Source organism: Bos mutus, chromosome 25 (assembly GCF_027580195.1).
Source record: "Bos mutus isolate GX-2022 chromosome 25, NWIPB_WYAK_1.1, whole genome shotgun sequence".
Classification (NCBI taxonomy): Eukaryota; Metazoa; Chordata; class Mammalia; order Artiodactyla; family Bovidae; genus Bos; species Bos mutus.
The window spans coordinates 16,082,528-16,105,297 of record NC_091641.1 but is presented as its reverse complement, the minus strand read 5'-3'; the positions used below and the strand labels follow the sequence as shown (position 1 = coordinate 16,105,297).

General features: G+C 56.7%; 2 protein-coding genes across 3 annotated transcripts in view; one reads left to right on the top strand and one right to left on the bottom strand.

Moving 5' to 3' along the window:
* RABEP2 (rabaptin, RAB GTPase binding effector protein 2) overlaps positions 1–5,490 on the top strand; it is a 12,847-nt gene extending 7,357 nt beyond the window's left edge. The window contains exons 6-14 of one of the 2 annotated variants that reach the window (XM_070363211.1): positions 680–775; positions 865–963; positions 2,089–2,244; positions 3,603–3,780; positions 3,929–3,940; positions 4,032–4,087; positions 4,184–4,237; positions 4,321–4,437; positions 4,837–5,490. In XM_070363211.1, the coding sequence (XP_070219312.1) occupies positions 680–775; positions 865–963; positions 2,089–2,244; positions 3,603–3,780; positions 3,929–3,940; positions 4,032–4,087; positions 4,184–4,237; positions 4,321–4,437; positions 4,837–4,938 (870 nt within the window). In that variant the 3' untranslated portion in view covers positions 4,939–5,490. The remainder of the gene's footprint in view (positions 1–679; positions 776–864; positions 964–2,088; positions 2,245–3,602; positions 3,781–3,928; positions 3,941–4,031; positions 4,088–4,183; positions 4,238–4,320; positions 4,438–4,836) is intronic. The other variant, XM_070363212.1, reaches the window with a different exon arrangement.
* ATP2A1 (ATPase sarcoplasmic/endoplasmic reticulum Ca2+ transporting 1) lies at positions 5,444–22,770 on the bottom strand. Its single transcript, XM_005894504.3, has 23 exons — positions 22,476–22,770; positions 22,096–22,113; positions 21,623–21,705; positions 20,102–20,206; positions 19,068–19,206; positions 16,647–16,727; positions 15,693–15,778; positions 15,260–15,557; positions 14,664–14,830; positions 12,034–12,122; positions 11,647–11,749; positions 11,283–11,414; positions 9,696–9,818; positions 9,353–9,571; positions 8,210–8,545; positions 7,791–8,011; positions 7,480–7,682; positions 7,221–7,306; positions 6,997–7,130; positions 6,755–6,872; positions 6,497–6,614; positions 6,138–6,182; positions 5,444–5,744 (listed from the first exon to the last, which is right to left on the bottom strand). The coding sequence occupies exons 1-22, from the start codon at positions 22,591–22,593 to the stop codon at positions 6,178–6,180; spliced, it is 2,982 nt and encodes a 993-aa protein (XP_005894566.2). The 5' UTR covers positions 22,594–22,770; the 3' UTR covers positions 5,444–5,744; positions 6,138–6,177.

The following is a 22,770-nucleotide window of genomic DNA, read 5'->3' as shown; positions in this document are numbered from 1 at the left end:
CTGGCAGGGCAGGAGATCTTCCTAGCTGGCAAGAGAGGTGCTTTCTGAAGATCAGAGACCAAAGGATCTGCAGGTTCCAAGGCCCAGAGGATGGACATACCGTGGTGTGTCTGAGGAGCTGGAAGGCTGCCAAGGAGGGGAAGAGAGATGAGGTCAGAAAGGCAGGCAGGGGCCACAGGAGGTCGGCCTCGGCTTCTGGGCCAGCCATGAAGTTTGTGTTTCAGACCAAGAGCTGTGGGAAGCGTCTGTGGGGTTTAAGGCAGGGAAAGGCCTGCTCTACTTTGGGCTCATCATGGGTCACTGGGCTCTCTGGGTGAGAATGGATTATAATCGGGGGAAGGGGCAAGGGGAGAAGCAAGGTGGCTGCTTGGAAGGGTGACGCTTGATGTAGTTTAGAGGAAGGTGGTGACTGGGGCCGTGGTCCCAGGAGGTGGCAGCCGAGATGGAGACGAGTGGATTTGGAATTCATTCTGGAGGCTGCCGGGCAGGGCCTGCTGGTGGTCTGGACCCGGGTAGTGGAAGACAGAGAAGAGTCAACGTCCGTTCCTGAGCTTTCAGCTGGAATGACTGGGTGGATGCTGGTGCTACCCAGGGAGATGCAGGAGGCAAGGCGTGAGAGGCCTGGAGAGGAGGGAGGCCTCCCCTTGGCCGTCGAGCCTGAGGCCGGGATCTATGGCAGGGGCGGCAGCTGCAGAAGGACCTGGAGAGCGTCAGCCGGGAGCGGGACGAGCTGCAGGAGGGCCTGAGACGGAGCAATGAGGACTGCGCCAAGCAGGTGGGTTTGGCCTCAGCTCCAGCCCCGGGGGCCTCTACTCCCGGCTTCCTTCTGGCCCCGCCTCACCCTCGCCTCACCTCCACCCACAGATGCAAGTCCTCCTGGCTCAGGTCCAGAACTCAGAGCAGCTGCTGCGGACCCTGCAGGGAACCGTGAGCCAGGCGCAGGAGCGCGTTCAGCTGCAGATGGTGAGGGCTGCGGGGCCAGGGAAGCCAGAAGAGGAGTGGGAGGGGAATTGGTTGAGGCCCATGTGGAAGGTCAAGACACCTGTCCTACAGCCCTCCCCCTCCCCGATCCGCTCTGGCTTCGCCCTGGAGTTGGTACCAGGCAGATAAGAGGGCTTCCAGGGCACCCAGTACCTCATTTAGACAGAGCCCACCACACACTCAGTGATCTTTAAGCTAATCCCACAAGCCCAGAGCCTCAGCGTTGACGCGTTGAAATTGAGATAATGGGTCCTAGCTTGCAGAGTCATGAGGATGAAAAGCAGAGATTGCAAAATCAGATGCTTTTTGAGACAAGAGAGGCAAATGATTGAACCAGGTCTGGTGTATGGCCAGAAGGAGCAGCAGGCAAACGGAGACCCTGTAAAGGTCTCTTCATTTGTCAAGAGAAGCCAGATCCAGATATTTGTGTGTAGTCTCCCAGGTTTTAAAGTTGTGGTTTAGTCGTTCAGTCATGTCCGACTCTTTGCGACCCCATAGACTGCAGCACACCAGGCTTCCCTGTCCTTCATTGTCTCCTGGAGTTTGCTCAAACTCATATCCATCAAGTCGGTGATGCCATCGAACCATCTCATCCTCTGTCATCCCCTTCTCCTCCTGCCTTCAATCTTTCCCAGCATCAGGGTCTTTTCTAATGAGTCAGCTCTTTGCATCAGGTGGCCAAAGTATTGGAGCTTCAGCTTCATCATCAGTCCTTCCAATGAATATCCAGGGACCACATAAAACAACCAGTGTGGCTTGTGGCTGCCACTGTGTGACCTCAAAATCATCGAGGAGGCTGGAGAAAGAGCTTGAGGGTCTTCCAGGTGGTCCAGTGGTTAGGACTCCATGCTTCCACTGCAAGGGGAACCAGGGGTTCCATCCATGCTTGGGGAACTAAGATCCCTCAAGCAAACAAGGGAAAAAAAAGAAAAATAATGAGCTTGGGAGCCAAAGACGCTTACTGAAGGGTGTTTCTTCCTTTCTCGGCTGAGAAGGAGGGCGTGGGCTTCCTGGTTCTCCTTCCAGTGTCTGGGAGGAGGGCTCAGGGTCTGGCCTCACAGGAGACGCCGATCCCCTCATCGCCTCGTCCTAACTGTCCACCCCCAGGCAGAGCTGGCCAACTCCCACAAGTGCCTGAGCCACGAGGTAAAGCGCCTGACGGAGGAGAACCAAGGGCTCCGCGCTGAGCAGCCGTCGTCCTCAGTCCCCCGGGTCCTGGAGCAGGATGAGGGCTGGGAGGAGTCTCTGCCCAGCTCGCTGCCGGTAAGGGGGGTGTGGCCCTTCCTCTCCACGCGCAGCGAAGCACTGGCCTGCGGCCAGGGGACGCAGGGACAGACTCAGGCTGCTGTATCAGCTGCATCACTGTGGTCAACTCATGCGGCTTTGCTAAGACTCAGTTTCCTCCTCTGCAAAATGGGGCCACACCCCTTCCCAGCATTGGCACGGAGAGAAAATGAGTTAACAGAGCGCTTGACATGAAGAGGGGCTTCCCCGGTGGCTCAGAAGGTAAAGAATCTGCCCGTAATGCAGGCAGGCTACAGTCCATGGCGTCACAAAAGGTCGGACACAACTGAGCGACTAACACTTTCACTTTGACACAAAGGAAGCAGTCATTTGGCTTGTTATTTTTACTTTATCAATTCTTTTGGCCACACAGAACAAGCCTGTATGCTAAGTCACTTCAGTCACGTCCAGCTCTTTAGGACTCTATGGGCTGTAACTCAGTAGGCCCTTCTGTCCATGGGATTCTGCAGGCAAGAATACTGGCGTGAGTTGCCATGCTCTCCTCCAAGGGATCTTCCCGTCTCAGGGATCAAACCGATGTCTCTTAGGTCTCCTGCCCTGGCAGGAGAGTTCTTTACCACTAGTGCCACCTGGGAAGCCCACCAGCATGCAGGACCTTAATTCCCCACCCAGAGACTGAACCTGCGCCTCCTGCGATGGAAGTACCACTTCTGAAGCCCTGGACCACCAAGGGAAGTCCCTGACTTATTTTTAAGTGACTGGAGATCCACAAAATTGAATTCATCGGAATCTTTGGTTTGTTGAAAGCTATCATTGATCCGTGCATGGCCTCCGTCCATCAATTGACTTTATTAAGAATATGAAGATCACCTGGAACCCTTGCCCACCCTGAGAACTATGACTGACATCTCCTTACGTGCGACCCCGCCCCACATTCCTTGGCTCTGCTTCTGCCGTCCCCAGCTTTATCATTCCTTTGCCTTCTTTGGTGTCATTTTATTATTGGGTTGGCCTAAAGAGTCGTTCTGGTTTTTCCATAACAGCGCCCAGAAAAACCCGAATGAATGTTTTGGCTAAGCCAACACACATGCATGTCTGCCTAAACTGTGGAGTGCTCATAACTTTAGTTGTTTCTGAGCATTACAAGAGCTCCAAGTCTTGCTCTGGGTAATCTGGAACTTGCACTCAACTCCACTCCTGAGGGTCCTCCTACCTGGGCTTGTGCTGCAGGAAGCAGCCATCCAAGGGTGTGTGTGTCCACCCTCCCCACCATCCCCTTTGAGTCCCTGGCCCCCACGGCCTCTGCCCCTCCTCCCCCCCCCCCCCACACACACACACACCACCCTGCAACCAGCCAGTGACTTGCTTCCTCCCAGGAGCTGCAGCAGCTGGTGCGCCGCACGCAGCAGGAGGCACGGGCCCGCCAGCAGGCCCAGGAGCACGAGGCCGAGAGGCTGCGGATTGAGATCGTGACTCTGCGGGAGGCGCTGGACGAGGAGACGGCGGCAAGGGCCAGCCTGGAGGGGCAGCTGAGGGTGCAGCGGGAGGAGACAGGTGAGGAGAGGGTGCCAGCCAGCCCCCCTCCCTCCCCAGGAGGCCAGCTCTCACGAGGACCCCCCCACCCCCCCAGGCTCTGGGAGGGGTGAGAGGTGCAGGGCGAGAAGGATGAGCCTTGACCTGTCTTTCTTTCCTTCCCACACAGAGGTGTTAGAGGGTGAGTATGGGCGGGAGCCTGTCCCCGCCAGGCCGGGAGGGGAAGGAGCAAGGGTGTGGGCCTGACGTTTTGGCCCTGCCTGACTCCCCAGCCTCCCTGTGCAGCTTGAGGATGGAGATGGAGCGCGTCCAGGAGGAACAGAGCAAGGTGAGGCAGGACCCGGGCCAGGCCGGGGTGATGGGGGAGGCTGGCAGTGCGGACAAGACCCTCACCGGTCCCTGCTGCCCTTTATGTCTCCCTCAGGCCAAGCGGCAGGAGGTCCTCAGGCCATCACAGGGCACGGGCCGCACAGAAGAGGTCAGGATCAGGGGTGGTACTGAAGGGGTAACCCCGTCCAGACATCCCATCCGAGACCCCAGCTCTATGTCCTGTGCCCCCAGGCCCAGCTCACAGACCTGCTCTCGGAGCAGCGGGCAAAGATGCTGCGGCTGCAGGCGGAGCTGGAGACCAGTGAGCAGGTGCAGCGGGATTTCGTACGACTGTCCCAGGCCCTGCAGGTACTGCATGTCCCTTCCCCACCGGGCTGGCGTGACTCCCGGCGACTTGTCCTAGGTCTTGCAAGGACAGGCCCCCGGCTAGAGGAGTCTTCTTCCTCCCCCTGGGGCTGGCACAGTCCTTTCCTCTTAGCTGTTGCTCCCTGTTACTCGAAGCCCGTGGCCCAGGGCCGGGCTTGTGGGCATGCCACGTGCTCATCTCGTCAGTCCCGCCTGCCCCTGCCCGCCCCTCCTCAGCCTGCTGTCTGAGGACCTACTTCTTCCCTTGAAGTCAGTTTCACTGTGGGTTGGGGAGGAGGAGTCCTGAGCCCTTGCCCCTCGTGGCGGGGAGCAGCTGGCCGGCGGGGTGGAGGCTGCATTTTCCCACCGAGGGCCCTCTGCCTCCCTTGCCGGCCCCCACAGGTGCGCCTGGAACGGATCCGCCAGGCAGGGAGCCTGGAGCAGGTGCGCGGCATCATAGACGAGGCGCCCCTTCGGGACGTCAGGGACATCAAGGACACCTGAGGGGCCGGCACCCGCCCACCCTGGGGGAGACCGCCCTTCACTCCTGAACCGTGAGGCCGAGGCTTGAGGGGGGTGGTCTCAGGATGGAGTCGTCACCCTCTCCAAGGCCAGGGTCGAGGTGACAGGGCCACTGCTGCCCTGGCCCCTGCAGCACTCCTCCTAAAGACGGCTGGGCCTTCTGCTTCCAAAGATGACACCCGGGCGAGGGTCCCAAGCCCCTCTGTGAGCCAGCTCGGCCCTGTGGCTTTCTGGCTGCCATGCTGCCTCCTGGGTTCCAACCCTCCTGCGCCCGCCGCCACCCAGACTAACAGCCACACCCGTCACCTCACGTCCCCTTCCCCCAGGGACAGCTGCGAGTGGTGGCCAGGAGCCTTGGGGTGCGTCCCCAGGCCCTTCTGCACCCGCGCCCTGGGCCAGGTGGCTGCTTCCCAGACTGCGTTGACACTAAGATGCTTGTCCCCAGGGGCCCGAGCCAGGCCCCAAGATGTGTGCATGGAGACAAGGCCAGATTTTTCTGTCATTTATTTTCAATAAATAAGCAGCTCAGCTCAATCAGTCGCCTTGTCCCTGCGAGCCCCACGGGGTCGGGGAGGGGAGGTTTCACAAGGGCAAAAGGGGGACAGGTTGCTGAGGGGGGAGGAGAAGTGAAGGGGACATAGTGTTTATAAACAAGAATGTCGGGCGGGAGGAATAGGGAACGTTGTGGAGGGTGGGGCCTGTGCCACAGCTCTGGCCGAAGATGCGTCACTATGGGGTGGGGAGGGAGGGCAAAAGGCCTGGTTGCTTCCTTCTTTCATCTTCTGGATCTGGAAGGGGAAAGGGAAGGATGAGACTTTCTCATCTTAGGTGGGGTGGGTGGAGTGGGACCTGAGAAGAACAGTTCCTCCCAGCTCCCTGCCTGTCCCCCGGCACACTCACCTGGAGGGCCCCACCACCACCCAACCACTCACCTGTGTCCCCAGCCCCCCTCCTCCCAACCACTGCAGCCCCAGCAGCAGACAGCTCAGCGCCCAGCCAGCGCAACGCAGCGCAGCCCAGCACACAGTGGTGCCCGACACCCGGCCCCACTCAGAAGCGCGGCGGTGGCGGCAGTGGCTCCAGGTGGAGCTGCGAGGATAAGTGACCTCGGCGCCACCTGAAGGGAGAGGGGCGGGCAAGGGGCACAGCAGCTGGGGCGAGGGCAGGAAGAGGGGTGATACCTGTGACACGGTTCAAAGAGATGGAGGAGGGGGAAACGGGTTATCCTATGGCCAAAGAGGACAGAGAGACACCATTATCCAGGGAAGGAGGCAGGCACAGGGGCCAAGAGGGCTGGGGAGGTTGTGGGGGTGCCTAGGAGACCATGTCTGCATGGGGTTCAGAGGGGCGGGTGGGGGGAAAGGAGGGAAGGGCCCAAGTGGGCCACTCGGCGAAGGGCACGGGCCGGCGGAGCCCAGGACTCACCCACCTGCAAAGGAAGGAGGAAGGGGGCAGGCGCCTTGGCAGCACGCAGGGAGGGGGCTATGCTGGGGCTTTGGGGGGGGGGGCAGATGGGGCTCCGAGGAGGGGAGCCTCTTACCCTCCAGGTAGTTTCGAGCAACGAACTTGAGGATTTCGTCGAGCCCAATGACTGGTAATGAGATCTTGAGGACCATGAGCCAATGGTACAGGTCCAGGGCTTGGAGCTTGAAGATCATCTAGGGGGGAGGCAGGAAGGGCAGTGAGAAGGAGCCCGCGGAGCTGCCACTGCGCCAGCCTGACTATCCCTCCCTCTGGATCCCTGAAGAGACCCCCATGGGTGAGGTGGCAGGTGGCTCCTGGCCAGAAGAAGGCTCACCGGCAGAGGGTCCACGTAGAGGATGAGGAAGTGGAGGGACATGGAGAGGCCGATGGAGCCCACCAGCCAGATGTTCACCCAGGGTGGCATCCGCACGAGGGACTGATTCTCAGACAGGCTGCAAGCAGGCGGCAGGCGGAGCCAGGGTGGGGGGCGCACAGGGGAGAGAAGTGATGAGCGGGAGGGCTGGAGGACAAAGGCGGTGGCCTCCAGACAGGTGGCGGGAGGGGAGGTAGGCCCACCTGTTGAGAGCATTGCACATCTCGATGGTGACCAGCACAGACAAGGCCATGGTCATGGGCTGCGGGGCCTCGAAGACCTCACAGTCCACACCCTCGAAGTCTGTGTTGTGCTCCGAGCACTTCATGAAGTGAGTCTGCCGAGGGCGAGGGGAGAAGCTGGGATCCCCAGAAGCCTCCGCCACCCTCCTTCACTGCCCCCTCCTCCCGTCTCGGTCCTGCCCTACCAGCTGGCTGTAGGTGACGTGAGGCCCGTCCTCAGCATACAGGAACCACCAGGCCGCTGCTCCCACGGTGGCTGCACCCACATAGCCTGTGTGGAGAGGAGATGGGCATTGGGGGGGCGGTGCCAGGGCTGGGGAGACAGGAGGGCTTGAGAGGGCTGGTGGCCATGAACAGCGGTGCAGGCAGAGGGCCCACCAGCCAGGGTAGCTGCCATGGGGAAGCTGAGGGTGGGGAAGAAGCTTGGGGTTCCGTCCTGCTCACCCCCAATTGCCATGTAGCGGAAGAAGAGCCAGCCACTGATGAGGGGCTCCTTGGGGGTCCGGGGGGGCCGGTCCATGATGTCCAGGTCTGGGGGGTTGAAGCCCAGGGCTGTGGCTGGGAGCCCATCGGTCACCAGGTTCACCCACAGCAGCTGCACAGGGATCAGGGCCTCGGGCAGCCCCAGGGCAGCTGTCAGGAAGATGCTGCCAGAAGGAGGCGGTCACAGGTCTGTCCTGCCTCCCAGGCCTGTGGTCACCCCATCCCCCATACCAGCCACAGGTTCCCCGCTGATAGCCCTTCCGGCTGCTCACCAGACCACCTCGCCCACGTTGGAGGAGATGAGGTAGCGGATAAACTGCTTCATGTTGTTGTAGATGGCCCGGCCCTCCTCCACGGCAGCCACAATGGTGGAGAAGTTGTCGTCGGCCAGCACCATCTCGGAGGCTGTCTTGGCCACGGCAGTGCCGGATCCCATGGCAATGCCGATTTCCGCCTTCTTCAGCGCAGGGGCGTCATTGACGCCATCACCTGTCTGCAGGGAGAGAAAGAAGGTGGGAGCTGGCCCCTTCCTCGTATCCTCCTTGACACTCTTCCATCTGGGCCCGAATTCCTCCCCTCTGCACATCTCAGCAGGGCCCCCGCTCAGCCATGTCCTCCCTGGGCCCCCAGCTTCCCAAGACCGACATCTCAGTAGACACTGAGCAGACCCCACGTGCCCCGGTCCCCGCACCATCGCCGTGATCTCATCGAAGGACTGCAGATACTCCACGATCTTCGACTTGTGGGTGGGCTCCACGCGGGCGAAGCAGCAGGCGCGTCGGCAGGCCTCCCGCTGCTCGGCCAGGGGCAGGTCATCGAACTCCCGGCCAGTGTAGGCCCGGTCAGCCACATCCTCGTTCTCCCCGAAGATGCCAATCCGTCGGCAGATGGCAATGGCCGTGCCCTTGTTGTCTCCGGTGATCATGATTACTCGGATTCCAGCGTCTCGGCATAGTTGGATGGAGCCCATGACCTCCTTGCGGGGCGGGTCCAGCATGCCCACGACGCCAACGAATGTCAAGTCCGTCTAGGGGGACAGAGCAGAGAGTGACAGACTCAGGGGAGGAGGCTGGGGGGTGGGAGGGAGAGCTGTGTCTACGCCTGGTGCTCAAACCTCAGCCAGGCCTCTAAGCTCAAGGGCAGGAAACATTCCTTGTTCCCATGAGGGCCTGTGGGATGCCAGGCCCATCCTAGGTGGCAGATCCTGTCTTTCATAGAAAGAACTCGACCTGGAAGTGAGGGAAGTGCTTTCTGCTTTCAGCAGGGCCACTTGCTTGGTCTCCAGCTTTGAGTGTTACCTGCCAGACCACACTGTTCTCTCTATAAAATGGAGTGGACTTCCGTGCTACTCAGAGCAGGTCCGCTATGAGATAAACAGCCGGTCCCAGGATACAGGTTGATGCACCTCTTAAGAAAACCTCACTGTGGGACTTCCCTGGCAGCCCAGTGGCTAAGACTTTACCTTCCAATGCAGGGGGTGCGGGTTTGATCCCTGGTCAGGGAGCTAAATCCCACATGCCTCAGGGCCCAAAAAATCCCAAAACATAAAACAGAAGTAATATCATAACAAATTCAATAATGACCAAAAAAAAACCCCACAAAACCTCACTGTGAAAGCACGTCAGCTGAACCCAAGCGTGCTTAGTGACCCGGCTGGCTTCTGTTCTGGAACAAGTGCCTCACCCTCATATCAGATGAGTCCACGGACCACAGGCCAAGTGGCCTGGACTGGAAGACTCCTAAGATTCTTTCAAACTCTGACGTCCTGTGACTCCAGGCCCCGTGACGAGGCAGGACATGACGGGTGGCAGAGGGGGTGAGGCAGGTGACTCACCTCGTACTCCATGAACTTGGTAGAGTCATCCAGGACCATCTCCTCTCGCTTGGGGGGGGTGTCCCGAGTGGCCAGCGCCAGGCAGCGCAGGGTGTCCCGGCCAGTACCCCACTCTTTGATCACCGACAGAATCTTCTCCTTCACCGGCCCTGTCATGGGCACCCGGGTGGTGCCCACTCGCACGTAGTTACAGCGATCGATGACCCCCTCAGGGGCACCCTAGTGGAGCAGAACAACACTCAGAGACGGCTGTTCTTTCCAGCACGTGGTGAGCGGCACGGGTAAAGAGAAGGGCTCAGGATTAGGAAGAAGGGGGGCCAAGGCACACTCGGAAATTCCTGACCTTGACAAACATCTTATTGCCCACAGCAGCCCGGGATTTTGCTGGAGAGCAATAGACAGACATGGACTTTCGGTCCCGGGAGAACTCCAGGGTGAATTCCTTCTTCATTAGCTGGCGGATCACCTGAGAGAGAGGAGACAGGGAGAGAGAGGCCAGACTTGAGATGGATGGGGAAAGAGCAATGATGCTGTGCTAGAAGGGTCCCAGACCCTTAAAAGCATAGCCAAAAAAGATCTGGAGGTCAGAGCAGACCGCAAGCTGAGTCTGAGATAAAGCTGAGTCTGCTACCTACAGCAGAAATGGAGAGAATTCCAAGGCTAGTGGAGCTATGGTCTTAGTGTCCAACTGAAAGCACAATAGAAACAAGATGACGTAGTGCAGCACTGTCCAATAGAACCTTCCAGAATGATGGGTATGTTTAATAATCTACGTGGCCGAATGCAGTGCAACTGAACAGTGGCTACTGAGCCCAGGATACGTGCTTAGTGCATCTGAAGAACTGAGTTTTCACTTTATTTAATAATTTAAATGTAAGCAACCACATGTGTGGGTCTGTGTGTTGTTAGACAGCGGGGAGCTGGTGCCTGGCATGCAGTACCAAGCACCTCATGAAAATGAATGTGCCAAATGCAGTCTGGATGTTTCTCCACAAAACAATAATAGCAACAGTAAATAAAAAATGTTGATGTTTATATTATAATTTGTAAATTTTAAAAAATGAATCCTCTATTGATACTTAGGTGGCTTTCAATATTTTTGTTATATTAAAACAGCAACAAGCATCTTGCCTTTACCAAAAAAAAAAAGAATGAGCAGTGTGGGAAATTTAATAAGACAACCCTGAGGAAATCAATATAGACCTTTAGTAAATATTAACATTGGGAACTTAGAGTAATAATCTCAGATTTGGACTTGTGTATCAGGGAAGCAGACACATATGAAGTAGTCATATTTCTCAAATCCTAAATCAGGTCTTGAAAGCATTAGTCATTCAGTCGGGTCCAACTCTTTGCGGCCCCATGGACTGTAGCCTGCCCCCTTGACTGTAGCCCACCAGGCTCCTCTGTTCATGGAATTCTCCAGGCCAGAATACTGGAGTGGGTAGCCATTCCCTTCTTCAGGGGATCTTTACGACCCAGGAATTAAACCCAGGGTCTCCCACATTGCAGGCAGATTCTTTACCATCTGAGCCACCAGGGAAGCCACAAATCAAGTCTTGAGATCTGATAAAAAAAAAAAATGAGTGTGTTCCTAGAGGCAGTGGGTAGCAGTTGACATTGGGCTGTCCCAGGATAGGTCACTCATGGTTTCTGGGACCAGCTCAGTCCCTTTCCACTAGGAACATGGTGGGGAAGGTGACTGTCGGTGCATCCAGGGATGCTCCAGCTGGGCACCAGAAAGAGCGGTGTAAGTGAGGGTCAGGAGACCCCACCCCAAGTCAGCCTCACCAAGGAAAGCTGTGGACAGGCCAGCTGCTTGTTGGGGCTGGCTCCCAGCACAAGGCCCTGCGGGGCCCCATCTCCTGAGGTTCCTTAGGTCCTGGCCTGTACAGGGTGGAGACAAACGGGAGGGAGCGCCCAGACTCACCGAGTTGCAGGCGTTGGCCCTCTCTACCTTCGAGAGGTTTCTCACTTCAGTGTTGAATACATTCATCTTCTCCACCAGGGTGGTGAGGGCTGTCTCGGTGGCCTCTCCCACCTTCTCATAAATACCTTTGGTCTGAGAGGGCAGAGAAGGAAGAGGAAGTAGGTGCCCTGGGCTCCTGGCCCCTTGCTCCCACCTTCCACCTAGAACGGGAAGGGAGCAAACTACTCTCTTCCCCTTACACCCAGGAGAGGCTTGGTATGAGGGACCCCCTCCCCCAGATCCCTTCTTTGCAGCCTGTGGGGGAGGCCTGGACGCAGCCAGCTCGAGGGGCAAGGAGGGGCCGCTTCAGGAGAGGAGAGGTTACCTCATTGAAGTCCAAGGAGGAGTCATTGCAGAGGGCACAAATGGTGGCCAGCTCCACCAGCCCGTCATACTGCCCTGAGCGGACTGGCTTATCATTCTTCAAGCTGGCGGCGGGGCGGGGAGGAAGGAAGGGAAAGAGACAGGTAGAGAAGATGGGGAATGAGATGCAGAGAGAGCACGGGGAAAGCAGCGAGGGACGGGGGCAGGTGGCACCAACGTGGTGATGAGCGGCGGCGGGAGAGAGAACGAGGCCAGGGAAGAACAGGAGAGAAACAGGAAGACAAAACTAGAGGGAGGGCCCCGGGGGAGAGAGGAGGTGTGTGTGTGTCTGTGTGTGTGGTGGGGAAGGGGCACAGGGAAATGGAAGATGACCTTTGAGGGGACTTACACCTCTCCTTCAGGAGCGTAAGTGGAGCCAGTGACAGAGAACTCGTTCAGCAGGCAGAGGTCCCCATCTATCCTGTCGATGATGAACATCTGCAGAGAAGGGGGTGTGCACACATGGCTAACTCTCCTTGTGTCCAAAGGCAGTCTGCACCAAGGCAAGGCCCAGGCCACGAGCATCCCTGTCCAGCCAGCTGCACACACTCACCCAACTTCCCCCCACCATCCCCCCACTCATTCTTCCTTTTTCCTTCCTGCATCCTCCCCTTTCCCACCACTCCCTTGCAAATCATTCTTCTTATTCTGTGTCCATGGCCTTAAAAGTTACGGGACTTCCCTGGTGGTCCAGTGGTTAGGACTCCACACTCGCAATGCAAGGGGCCTGGACTGGCTCCCTGGTCAGGGAACTAGATCCCATGTGCTGCCACTGAGAGCCCACATGCCGCAGTGAAGATCAAAGGCCCCAGGTGCCACGACTAAGACCCCGTGCAGACAAATAAATAAAATGAACATGTATGTATTTTGTAATTATTGCAGGGCTTTCCTGGTGGCTCAGTGGTAAAGAAGCCGCCTGCTAATGCAGGAGACACAGGTTTGATCCCTGATCCGGGAAGATCCCACATGCTACGGATCAACAAAGCCTGTGTGCCACAACTGTCGAGCCGTGCTCTACAGCCCGGGAGCCGCAGCTACTGAGCCCACGTGCCATGGAGCCCAAGCTCGGCAACAAGAGAAGCCACCAAAAGGAGAAGCCTGCACACTCAACGAGAGAGTAGACCCTGCTCGCCACAACGAGAGAAAACCTTGCGCAACTAGAGACCCAGCACAGCCAATAAATAAATAAAATTATTTTTTTTAAGTTATTGAAGGTCACACTGAAGGTCCCTCCAGATCAACTGGTAAAATAAGAGGTGCATCACAAGGTGTTCTGGGGACTGTGGCCACCGGTCCACGTGCCAGCACGTGACCCGTCTACAGCTCCAGCCTCTTGCAGCCAGACCTTCCAGTTTTGCAGGAAGAACTAGAAGTTCAGGTTATTTTTCTATGAAATCTCTTAACTTTTCAAATGTGGGCAATGAGTTCATTTTTATGAAACATGACAGGAGCCCAGTGGCCTGGCTTTGACGCCTGTGCTTTGGAGGGAATGTAGGTCACACAGCACAGAGGCGAGAAGCCCACCCTGAACCAGAGCAAGTGTGGAAGGGATGGGGCTTAAGACATGTTCCAAGATAAAATGGTTCTGCGGCCAGCAAAGTCTGGGAAAATCTGGGTTAAAAAAAAAGTGAAATCCACCCTCTCTACAGTCAGCCTCCTCTGAGGCTTTCAAACGCCAGCAGGCCTGTGCCTGGTCTGAGAGGCCTTGATTCTTTGGACAGTCATTTCTATTTCACAGATATGGTAGTCCAGAGAATTGTTTTTAGGTCAGGGGTTCTCTGCCTGGGGTCCATGGATGACCCCGCAGACCAAGGGATCTGTGAACTTTGATGGCAAAACAAAACTAACATCTTTTTCAGGTATACCTATGGCTGATTCATGTTAGTGTTTGGCAGAAACCAACACAATACTGTAAAGCAATTATCCTTCAATTAAAAATGAATAAAAATTTTAAAATTACATTTCATTTTTTCTCTTATATTTAGCATTTCCTTCCAGTTATGAATGTGGGCAATGCACCACGTTAGCATTAGCAAAAGCTGTGACTTGGCCACCAATAAAATCATAAACACTCTCCTATCACGTTGCACTGTTTCAGGGCTCTCAAAATAGCATTTATACTCATCCCTGCCTCAGCGTTACGGCGCTTATGAGAACTACTGTTGGACTTGCTACTTAATACATTATTAAAGGAGCATATGTGTTACCAAACCACGAATCTGTTTTTAAAATATTTTGATTGCTATATTTCAATCAGTGGTTTCCTCTGTAATCCAGCGCATTTTATTTCTGTTTTTGCCTGCGCTGCCCGGCTTGACAGGATCTTGGTTGCCCGACCAGGGATGGAACCTGGGCCACAGCAGTGAAAGCATCGAGTCCTAATCATCGGACCGGCAGCAATTCCCAATCCAGTGTATTTTAAAAACAGGATCTTGTGTGTTTTACTTTATACACTGAAAATATTAAATGTAGAGGTCCAGACGGTCAAAGGGTCCAGGGCACAGAAAAGATCAAGGGCCCTGGCTCAGGAAATGCCATTTGGGATTCATGCGACCAGGTTCCTCCTGCCCCGTCACAGAGGATCACTCTGGAGGGTAGTGTGGTGCACAGGCAGGTACTCTAGGGCCAGATAGACTTGGGTTTGAAACTCAATTCTGCTCCTTATTAACTGTGCATGGAATTTCCCAGAGCCTCAGTTTCCTCCTCTGGAAAACTGGGTAACAAAACCTTCCCCTGGTGGGGCAGCTGTGGGGGATTAGAGCTTACACACGGCAGTGTCTGGCACACGGATGGGGGCCACAGAGAGCTGTCTGACGAGGACAGGCGGGCTTCTCTGCCCCCTCTCACAGCTGGCAGGATGGCGCCCTGTGCCCTCCGAGCATTTCTTTCTCAGGCCCAAATGAGAAGCTGCCCGTGATGAAGGGGTCACGCCCACCATTTCACCTCCCATCTGAGTGGGAGTTGCCACCCTGCCCTGACCTTGCAGACAGACATCTGGTTGGTGGTGAGGGTGCCCGTCTTGTCGGAACAGATGACAGAGGTGCAGCCCAGAGTCTCCACGGAGGGCAGGCTCCTCACGATCGCGTTCTTCTTTGCCATCCGGCGGGTGCCCAAGGCCAGGCAGGTGGTGATGACTGCAGGAAGGCCTATGGGGAAGGAGGGGGTGAGGGAACTAAACCGGGGCACAGAGGGAGACCTAGTGGGCTAGGCTGAATGCGTGTGCGTGCGCGCGCGTTGTGTGTGTACAACGCGTGCTCAGTTGTATCCAACTCTTTGGGACTCCGTGGACTGTGTAGCCCACTAGGCCTTTCTGTCCATGCAATCTCCCAGGCAAGAATATTGGAGCAGGTTGCCATTTCCTTCTCCAGGGGGACTCTTCCTGACTCAGGGATTGAACCCATCGCGTCTCCTCCACTGACAGATGGATTCTTTTACCAACTGTGCCACCTGGCTGAAGAGCAGCCCCCAAAGATACCCGGTCCTAATCCTTGGGGCTGGTAAATGTTATCTTATTCAGATAAAGGGTCTTTGCAGCTGAGAGGAGCAAATGGGAGGAGACAGAGAGGTCGCCCTACCCTCGGGGATGGCAGCCACAGCCAGGGCCACGGCGATCTTAAAGTAGTAGATGGCACCACGGATCCAGGAGCCCCCATGCACGGGGTCGTTGAAGTGGCCAATGTTGATGAGCCAGACGGCCACGCAGATGAGGGAGATGACCTTGGAGAGCTGCTCCCCAAACTCATCCAGCTTTTGCTGCAGAGGGGTCTTGTCCTGCTCTGTGGCGGCCATTTGGTCACGGATCTTCCCAATCTCGGTGCCCACACCGGTGGTGGCCACAATGCCGATGGCCTTGCCGGCTGCGATGTTGGTGCCCTGGGAAGGGGAAGAAGAGGCAGGGAGTCAGGTGAGGCCCCAGCTGTGGGCCTCATCTCTTCCCTTGCCGTCACATCTCTCCCAGACCAGGGCCCCCTGGCTGGAGAACAGGACAGCTGGCCCTGAAGGGCTCACCGAGAAAAGCATGTTCTTCTTATCCTGGTTGACAGCTCGGGGGTCGGGAACAGGTTCTGTGTGCTTGATGACAGAGACAGACTCGCCTGTGGAGAAGGGCCGGACGGGCTTTCAGATGACGTCATATCTTTCACTCAGACTTCCTGCCCCTAACTCTCTCCCTTCTCAGCCTAGGAAGGATCAAGCAACAATCCTGGAGGAAGTCTGGACTCTGAAAAGAAGCCCCTGGAGGTAGATGGGAAACTCATTGCCCTTAGAGTAAAAGGCCTTGACCCCAATCCCCGCCTGACTATGCACAAACTGCCTGGCTTTGGATGACTTAACCTCGGTTTGCTCTGCTGTGAAACGGGGACAATGATGTGCACATTTCAGAACACAGTCTTGGTAAAAATCAAATAAGCGGATGTACCTGAAAGTGCGCTCTCAATTGGAGAGCGCTTTCGTGGAAGGGAGAGGCCCCCACCCTGGGGACCTTGTATCCCTCACCGGAAGGGCAGGAGCTCAGGCAATCACCCTGAGCCAGCCCAGCTGGCCTCCTTGGACCACAGAGCAAGCTCACTGGCTCTCTCTTCTCTCTCCCAGGGCAGAAACGGAAGCAGCTGAGGTGTTAAGTGGATCTGAACCCTGTATCTGATCCTAGAACCTATGCTTCCTCACTTGAGGGCTTTTGAAGAGGCAAGATGGTTCTCTGGGTGACGGTGCCCACGTATCTGTGTGGAAGGGATGAGTTATGGGCGATCTGGAGATGGGCATAAACATCCCACTGTCTCCCATGACCCCCTGTGTTCCAGGCTCAGGCTGTGAGCAAAGCTGACCAGGGCAGACATCGCTGCCACGATGGGGCCAGGACAGGGGCCCTATGGCCAGGGGTCCCCTTTCTCTCTGTCCACTCAGTTCCTCCCACATGAAATCCTCCTGTGATGCATCCCCCGCCCTGCCCTCTGGCCAGTAGACCTGTCAGGATGGACTGGTCGACCCGGAGGGTGGTAGACTTGATGGTGAGGATGCGGATATCTGCCGGGACCTTGTCCCCCACTGTGGAGAGAGAAGAGGGGCATGAAGTCAGCAGAGAAGGGAGAAAACCCCATCTTTGTCTGAAGACCCCTCCTCCTTCAGGTCTCAGGGGGTCGTCCTGTCATCCCAGCAAGGCTCTCCCTCTAACCCTCACTGCCACTGTCTCCCTGCCGAATGTTCTTCTCCCTATTAGGCAACCACACGGACTGTAGCCCACCAGGCTCTGCTGTCCATGGGGATTCTCTAGGCAAGAATACTAGAGTGGGTTGCTGTGCCCTCCTCCAGGGAGTCTTCCCGACTCGGGGATCAAAGCCATGACTCTTGAGTCTCCTGCAGGCGGGTCCTTTACCACTGAGTCACCAGGGAAGCCCTAAAAGTGAGGATGCTAAGTCACTTCAGTCGTGTCCGACTCTGTGCGACCCCATAGACAGCAGTCCACCAGGCTCCCCCGTCCCTGGGACTCTCCAGGCAAGAACACTGGAGTGGGTTGCCATTTCCTTCTCCAATGCGTGAAAGTGAAGTCACTCAGTCATATCTGACTCTTCGTGACACCGTGGACTGCAGCCTACCAGGCTCCTCCATCCATGGGATTTTCCAGGCAAGAGTACTGGAGTGGGGTGCCATGGCAGACAGCAAAACAGAGAGGGAAACGAGAGGGAGAAAGGTGAGGAGGGACAGGCATGAAAAGAACTAGAGTAAATAGGGTGAGTCAGGGACCTCCCTGGCAGCTCAGTGGTTAAGACTCCATGCTTCCAATGCAGGGGTTGCAGGCTCAATCCCTGGTTGGGAAAGAAGACCCCACATGCCACAAGAGGCAGCCCCAACCCGCAAAAAATAGGGTAAGTTGGACAGACGTATATCCATGGACGAGAACAAAGTGGAACAGCTGGAGAAGGTACAAGAAACAGGAAAAAAAAAAATTGGGAGTTGAGAAAATCAGTGTCAACCCAGACAAAAGGTGGAGTAAGAAGACAGGAGAGGGAATGAGAAGAGAAGATGCAGGAGGAGAGGGGACAGCGGTGGAGGTCCTGCCAGGTCCACATGGAAGGGATGGATGCACATCAGAAGCCTGCTGGGCCGTGGTCTGAGCATCAGGGGAAGGCAGGAAGCCAGCGTGAGTGAGCTGGGGAGATGGGCTGGGGAAAACGGGCATCTGCAGGGAATAAGGCAGGGGTGGTGGCTTCAGTGGGGTGGGGGCAGGGGGGAGCCATAGACAGCAAAGAGCTGATAAAAGTGGGGGGAGGCCAAGGGATGTGCACAGAAAGGGGGGTCAGCCTAGGAAACCGCCTGGGAGACACGGCGGATGCCCCACCAGACTTGGAGACCTCTCCACGGAAGAGAACCACCCCCCAGCCTCATCCCGCCTGGTCCCAAGGCTGGTCCTGGGGATGGGGTTTGACTGCTCTCCTTTTCCTGCTCCCAAGGTTCCTCCTCCCGTGCCAGAGGAAGCTGACGGAGGAGGGAGGAGGTCAGCAATGGAGTTGGGCGGGACACCCTGTCACCCAAGCCAAAGGGATATTTATAGACATTCATGGCGCTGACTCCAAAGCGTCATGGTGGCAGATGGGCCCTGGGATGCGGCACTGGGGTCTTCAGCCCGCCCTCCCTTTTGCCAAGCTTCCCAGGGTAGCAACTTGGGTGTCTGGTGGAGGGAAGCAGGCCCTAGAAAGACACAACTCCCTATGCCAGGGGCCTGGAGACGTGGGAAGGCCTGCGTGGGGCAAATATAAAAACCGCTGAAGGGGGCAGAATCCCAGTAATCTTAGCCTCCTGGCCCCCACCCCTCCCTGGTCAGGCATTAAGTGTCCCTCGCCGGAGAGGCGGGGCCCTCCTTGAGCTCCCCTCCTCCAGGTCCCGTGCTCTCTGCTGGGGCCTGAGTTTCCCTTACATGGTCGGGGGCTCGAGCCTCTGGCCCCCCCTTCCCTTCTACCGTCGCTCCTTCCCCTTTGAGAGGCCTCAAGGGCACGGAGAGGTCAAGATTTAAAGCTGACCAAGCTTGGGGGTGGGTGGAAGGAGAGGGAAGCCAGGCCTCAGGAGGGGGTGGAGACGGGGCCCTTGGCAGGGCCTGGGTTCCACCTGTCGCTCGCAAGGGCTGGCTGAGAGGAGGGGGAACAAGGGGTCTGCCTGCAGCTTCGGGGACAGGACTGGCTGTTCCTGCTCAGACTCTGGTAGAGAGGATGTGCCGTGGCCACAGTGCCCTGGAGTGACCCCCGAGGAGTCTGAGAAGGAGAAGCCGAGACTACCAGACATCATCCTGGCTACCTCCTGGACATGGGATCGGGGCTGAGCAGCCCCCACCCTCCCCACACACATCTTCTTGGCCTCAAAACCCATCCTGGACCACTCGTTCCCATCACTCACCAGCCACCTCCACGATGTCTCCAGGAACAATATCCCGAGCTTTGATCCTTTGTACTGACTTGCGGTCAGCCCGGTAGACCTTCCCCATCTCGGGTTCATATTCCTTCAGAGCCTCGATGGCATTCTCTGCATTCCGCTCCTGGGGGGAATAGGGTTGAGGAGAGGAGGGTCAGCAGAGAAAGGAAGGTAGTGGAGTGAGAAGGGACCGATCAAGGAGGATGGGGTGGGGTAGAGATGGAGGAGCAGGGGCCAGAGTCGTGGGGGAAGTTGGGGCATCACAGAGGAGGCAGGTTATGTGGTCTTGGCTCCTGGCCCAGGGGAGCAGACAAACTTCACACGATGAGTGAGGATACCGTCACCCATAGCTGAGAATAGGTGAGGGGGTTTAAGGCCTTTCCTGGTGGCTCAGACAATAAAGAATCTGCCTGCAATGTGGGTTTGATCCCTGGTTGGGAAGATCCCCTGGAGAAGGGAATGGCTACCTACTCTGGTATTCTTGCCTGGAGAATTCCATGGACAGAGGAGCCTGAAGGGCTACAGTCCATAGGGTCGCAAAGAGTTGGACACGACTAAGCAACTAACACTGCTACTACTACTACAGGGGTTTTGGGAAGAGAAAGAAGGAGAATCAAAGAAAATCAGGAAGCAGGGGATAGGAAAAGCAGAGGGTGGGAGAAAGCAAGAGGAAGAAGGATATCAAATGAGCATTTACTGAAATCTTCCTACATGCCAGACACAGGGCTGGGTACTTTCACACTCATCATCTTGTTAAATTTCACCACAACTCAAGGGACAGGATTATGAGTCCCATTTTATGGATGAGGAAATTGAGACTCAGAGAGATGAAGGCATCTGCCCAGGGTTGAACAACCAGCAAGTGAAAGTGGGAATACCAAGTCTCCTGAACTGGGCAAAAGGACCAGATACTAGGCAAGCCCAGGGTAAGTGATGGAGGAGGAGGAGACAGGGAGGGAGGCTGGCCTCAGGTCCAGTGTCAGGATGTGAAGGAATGGGGGGGTGGGGTCAAAGCTAACCTGCCAAACCCCCACGATGGCATTGGCAATGAGGATCAAGAGGATGACAAAGGGTTCAACAAAGGCGGTGACAGTCTCTTCGCCTTCCTCAAACCAGGCCAGCACCTGGGGAGCAAGGGAAGGAGATCAACAGATAATAAAGCCCCTCAGGTGGTTAAGGGGAGCAGACAGAGATGAGAACACGTGCAGGAGCAAAGGGGGCGGGGCATCACGGAGGCACTGCAGCCCCACATCCCTTTAAGTGCCTACACGGTCCACTCCTTTAACTCACACAAGCGCAGCCACTGCTGTTATTCAGCGAGAACAGGCGGGCACAGACATGCACAGCTCGGGGATTAACTGGGAATGCTTTCAGGTTTCCCTGACCAAGTTGCTGGCTTGTAAACGAAGCTCAGGGGACACCCAGGCCAACTACCCCCAAGCCACATCCATCCCACGGGAGCCAAAACCCTATAGAAAAAACCCTGTGGTCCTCGCAGGCGCCCTGCCCACCCACAGCCCTCCCCCACAGCCCGAGGCAGGGAAGCTCCAATTTCATGAGGGAGCAGGAGGAGGGGATAGTGTTACGGGGCCTCCTGTACACACCCCACCCCAGCTGTTGCCACTGCCAGGCAACAGCCCCAGGCAAATGTCAAGGAGCAAATCTGAGAAGGGAGAAGTGAGGTTCTGCCAGCTAGTACTCAAGGGCCCGCGAGGCCTCTACCACAGAGACCAGGGGACAAGGAGACGCTTTTGCCTCCAGAGTCCTGTCTTCCAGGAGGACTACGATGTTAAGGAAGTAAGTCCAAAATGCAGGCGGGACTGCTAGGCTGGTGTGTGCGCAAGGAAGCTCCAGGGCAGGAGCGGAGGCAGGCCCTTGAGAGGGAGTGGGGGCAGCCCTGAGGTTGAGGGGGAAGGGGAGGGTCAGGTCAAGTGGACGAGGAAGGGGGTCCCGGGAGTTCCAGCGCTGATAGGGGGAGCAGGGAGGCGAGGCCCAGGGACAGGTGAGGGGTCTGGGCCTTTGGGAGCCTTTGGAGTCCCCCTCGCACCAGCAGCTCTTTCCCGCCTCTAGGAGGGAGTCTCTGTCTCGACCAATCAGCGTCAGGAGGGAGGGGCAGGAGCTTCTGGACGCTCGGGGATTGGCGGAGCCCTGTGTGAGCCCCGGGGCATGCTGGGAGCCGCAGTGGCCTGGGAACAGCAGTAGTGTCTGAGCCCCGGAGCCCGGCGCTGGGGGGGTAACCCGAGCCCTCGGAGCCCTTGAAGCTCCGGGGGCGGCTTAGCTTCAGTGTTTTGGCTGAGAACATCCTTAAAGCTTAAAATAAAACCTGCCTGCGGGGTGTGGGGGAGGACAGAGGAGTATGCAAGTCAGCGTCATCCCACTCCCTCAGTTCTAGTCTGTAGGACAGGATGCTGAGGGCTTGGACCAAAGGAGCCGCTGATTTGGGGTTGCCCACGAGCAGATTCTCCAGATCCCCCCAATCTACAGCCCAGGCTAGCCCCTAGATGCACCCCCCTCCCCCCACCACCGCGCAACACACTTACAAAGGAAATGCAGGCGGCCAGGAGAAGGATCCGCACCAGGAGGTCTTCAAACTGCTCTAACACCAGCTCCCACAGGGACTTCCCTGAGGGCAGAGGCAAGGGGAGGGGAGGGAAGTGGGGGAGGGGGGCGGTGTTAAGGTCTAACGGATGAATGCAGGGACTCCAGGTGCAGGCTGGGGTCCAGCCTGGAGCAGGAAGGGTCTAAGGTGACGGGCAGGCCATTTGGTACTGAGAAAAGGGCTGAGGGAGCTGGCCCGAAGTCCAGAAACAGGCTCCTCAAAGTGGTGGGCAGTTGTTCAAGGATTGGATGCCTCAAGGAGAACGTGCCTGGAAACTTCTGCCCCCAGCCAGACTCTAACCTTTGAGGAGGAACATTTCCCCCGGGAATTGGAAGGAGAGGACTGGGAGAAGGGAGTGGGGCCCAGAGGGAAGGAGGTGTCATTTATGAGAGCTCAGGGCTTCCAGTAACTTACCCTCCTCAGCAGGGAGCTCTGCCCGGGGAAAAAGAAGAAAAGGACATTATTCATTTGGCACTCAGTCTAATGCCACCCACAACCAGGACTTTGTGGCTAAGGTAAGAGAATCAGGCCACGAAAAAACTGAGGTTCACTGAGGTTGTCCCAAAAAACTTCCCAAAACTCAGGGACTCAGGGATCCTGCTTTCTCAGTATCCTCCCCTCCCTTGCCCTCAAGTGACCAGGTCTTGCCTCTTCCCTAAGATACCCTGGAGGGAGAGGCTTCAGTGTGTGTGTGTGTCAGTGTGTGTAAGTGAGTCTGTGTGTGTGTGTCTGTGAGTGTATGTTGTGGGGATGTAGGAGGGCATTACCAGCCTTTTCCTCCAGGGAACACTTACCATTATGGCCATATTTCTCCAGATGCCGCTTAACTTGGTCCGGGGTGAGGCCTGTAGTTTCGCTCACCCCAAAATAGGCCAAACATTCTTCTGTGGTCTTGGAGTGCGCAGCCTCCATGGTGCTCCCTTCCTGGGGGCCAGGGGGCGGTGTGTTCCTTCTGGGGGGGTTCTCACACGTCGGGGGCCTTCCTCAGTGTGTCCACCTGCCTGTTTGTCTGGGTTTCTTCCTTTTTCTTTCCTTCCCCCCCCCAGGTTATTCTTCCCTCCACGAAGCTCTGACCCCCGTTCTACTTAC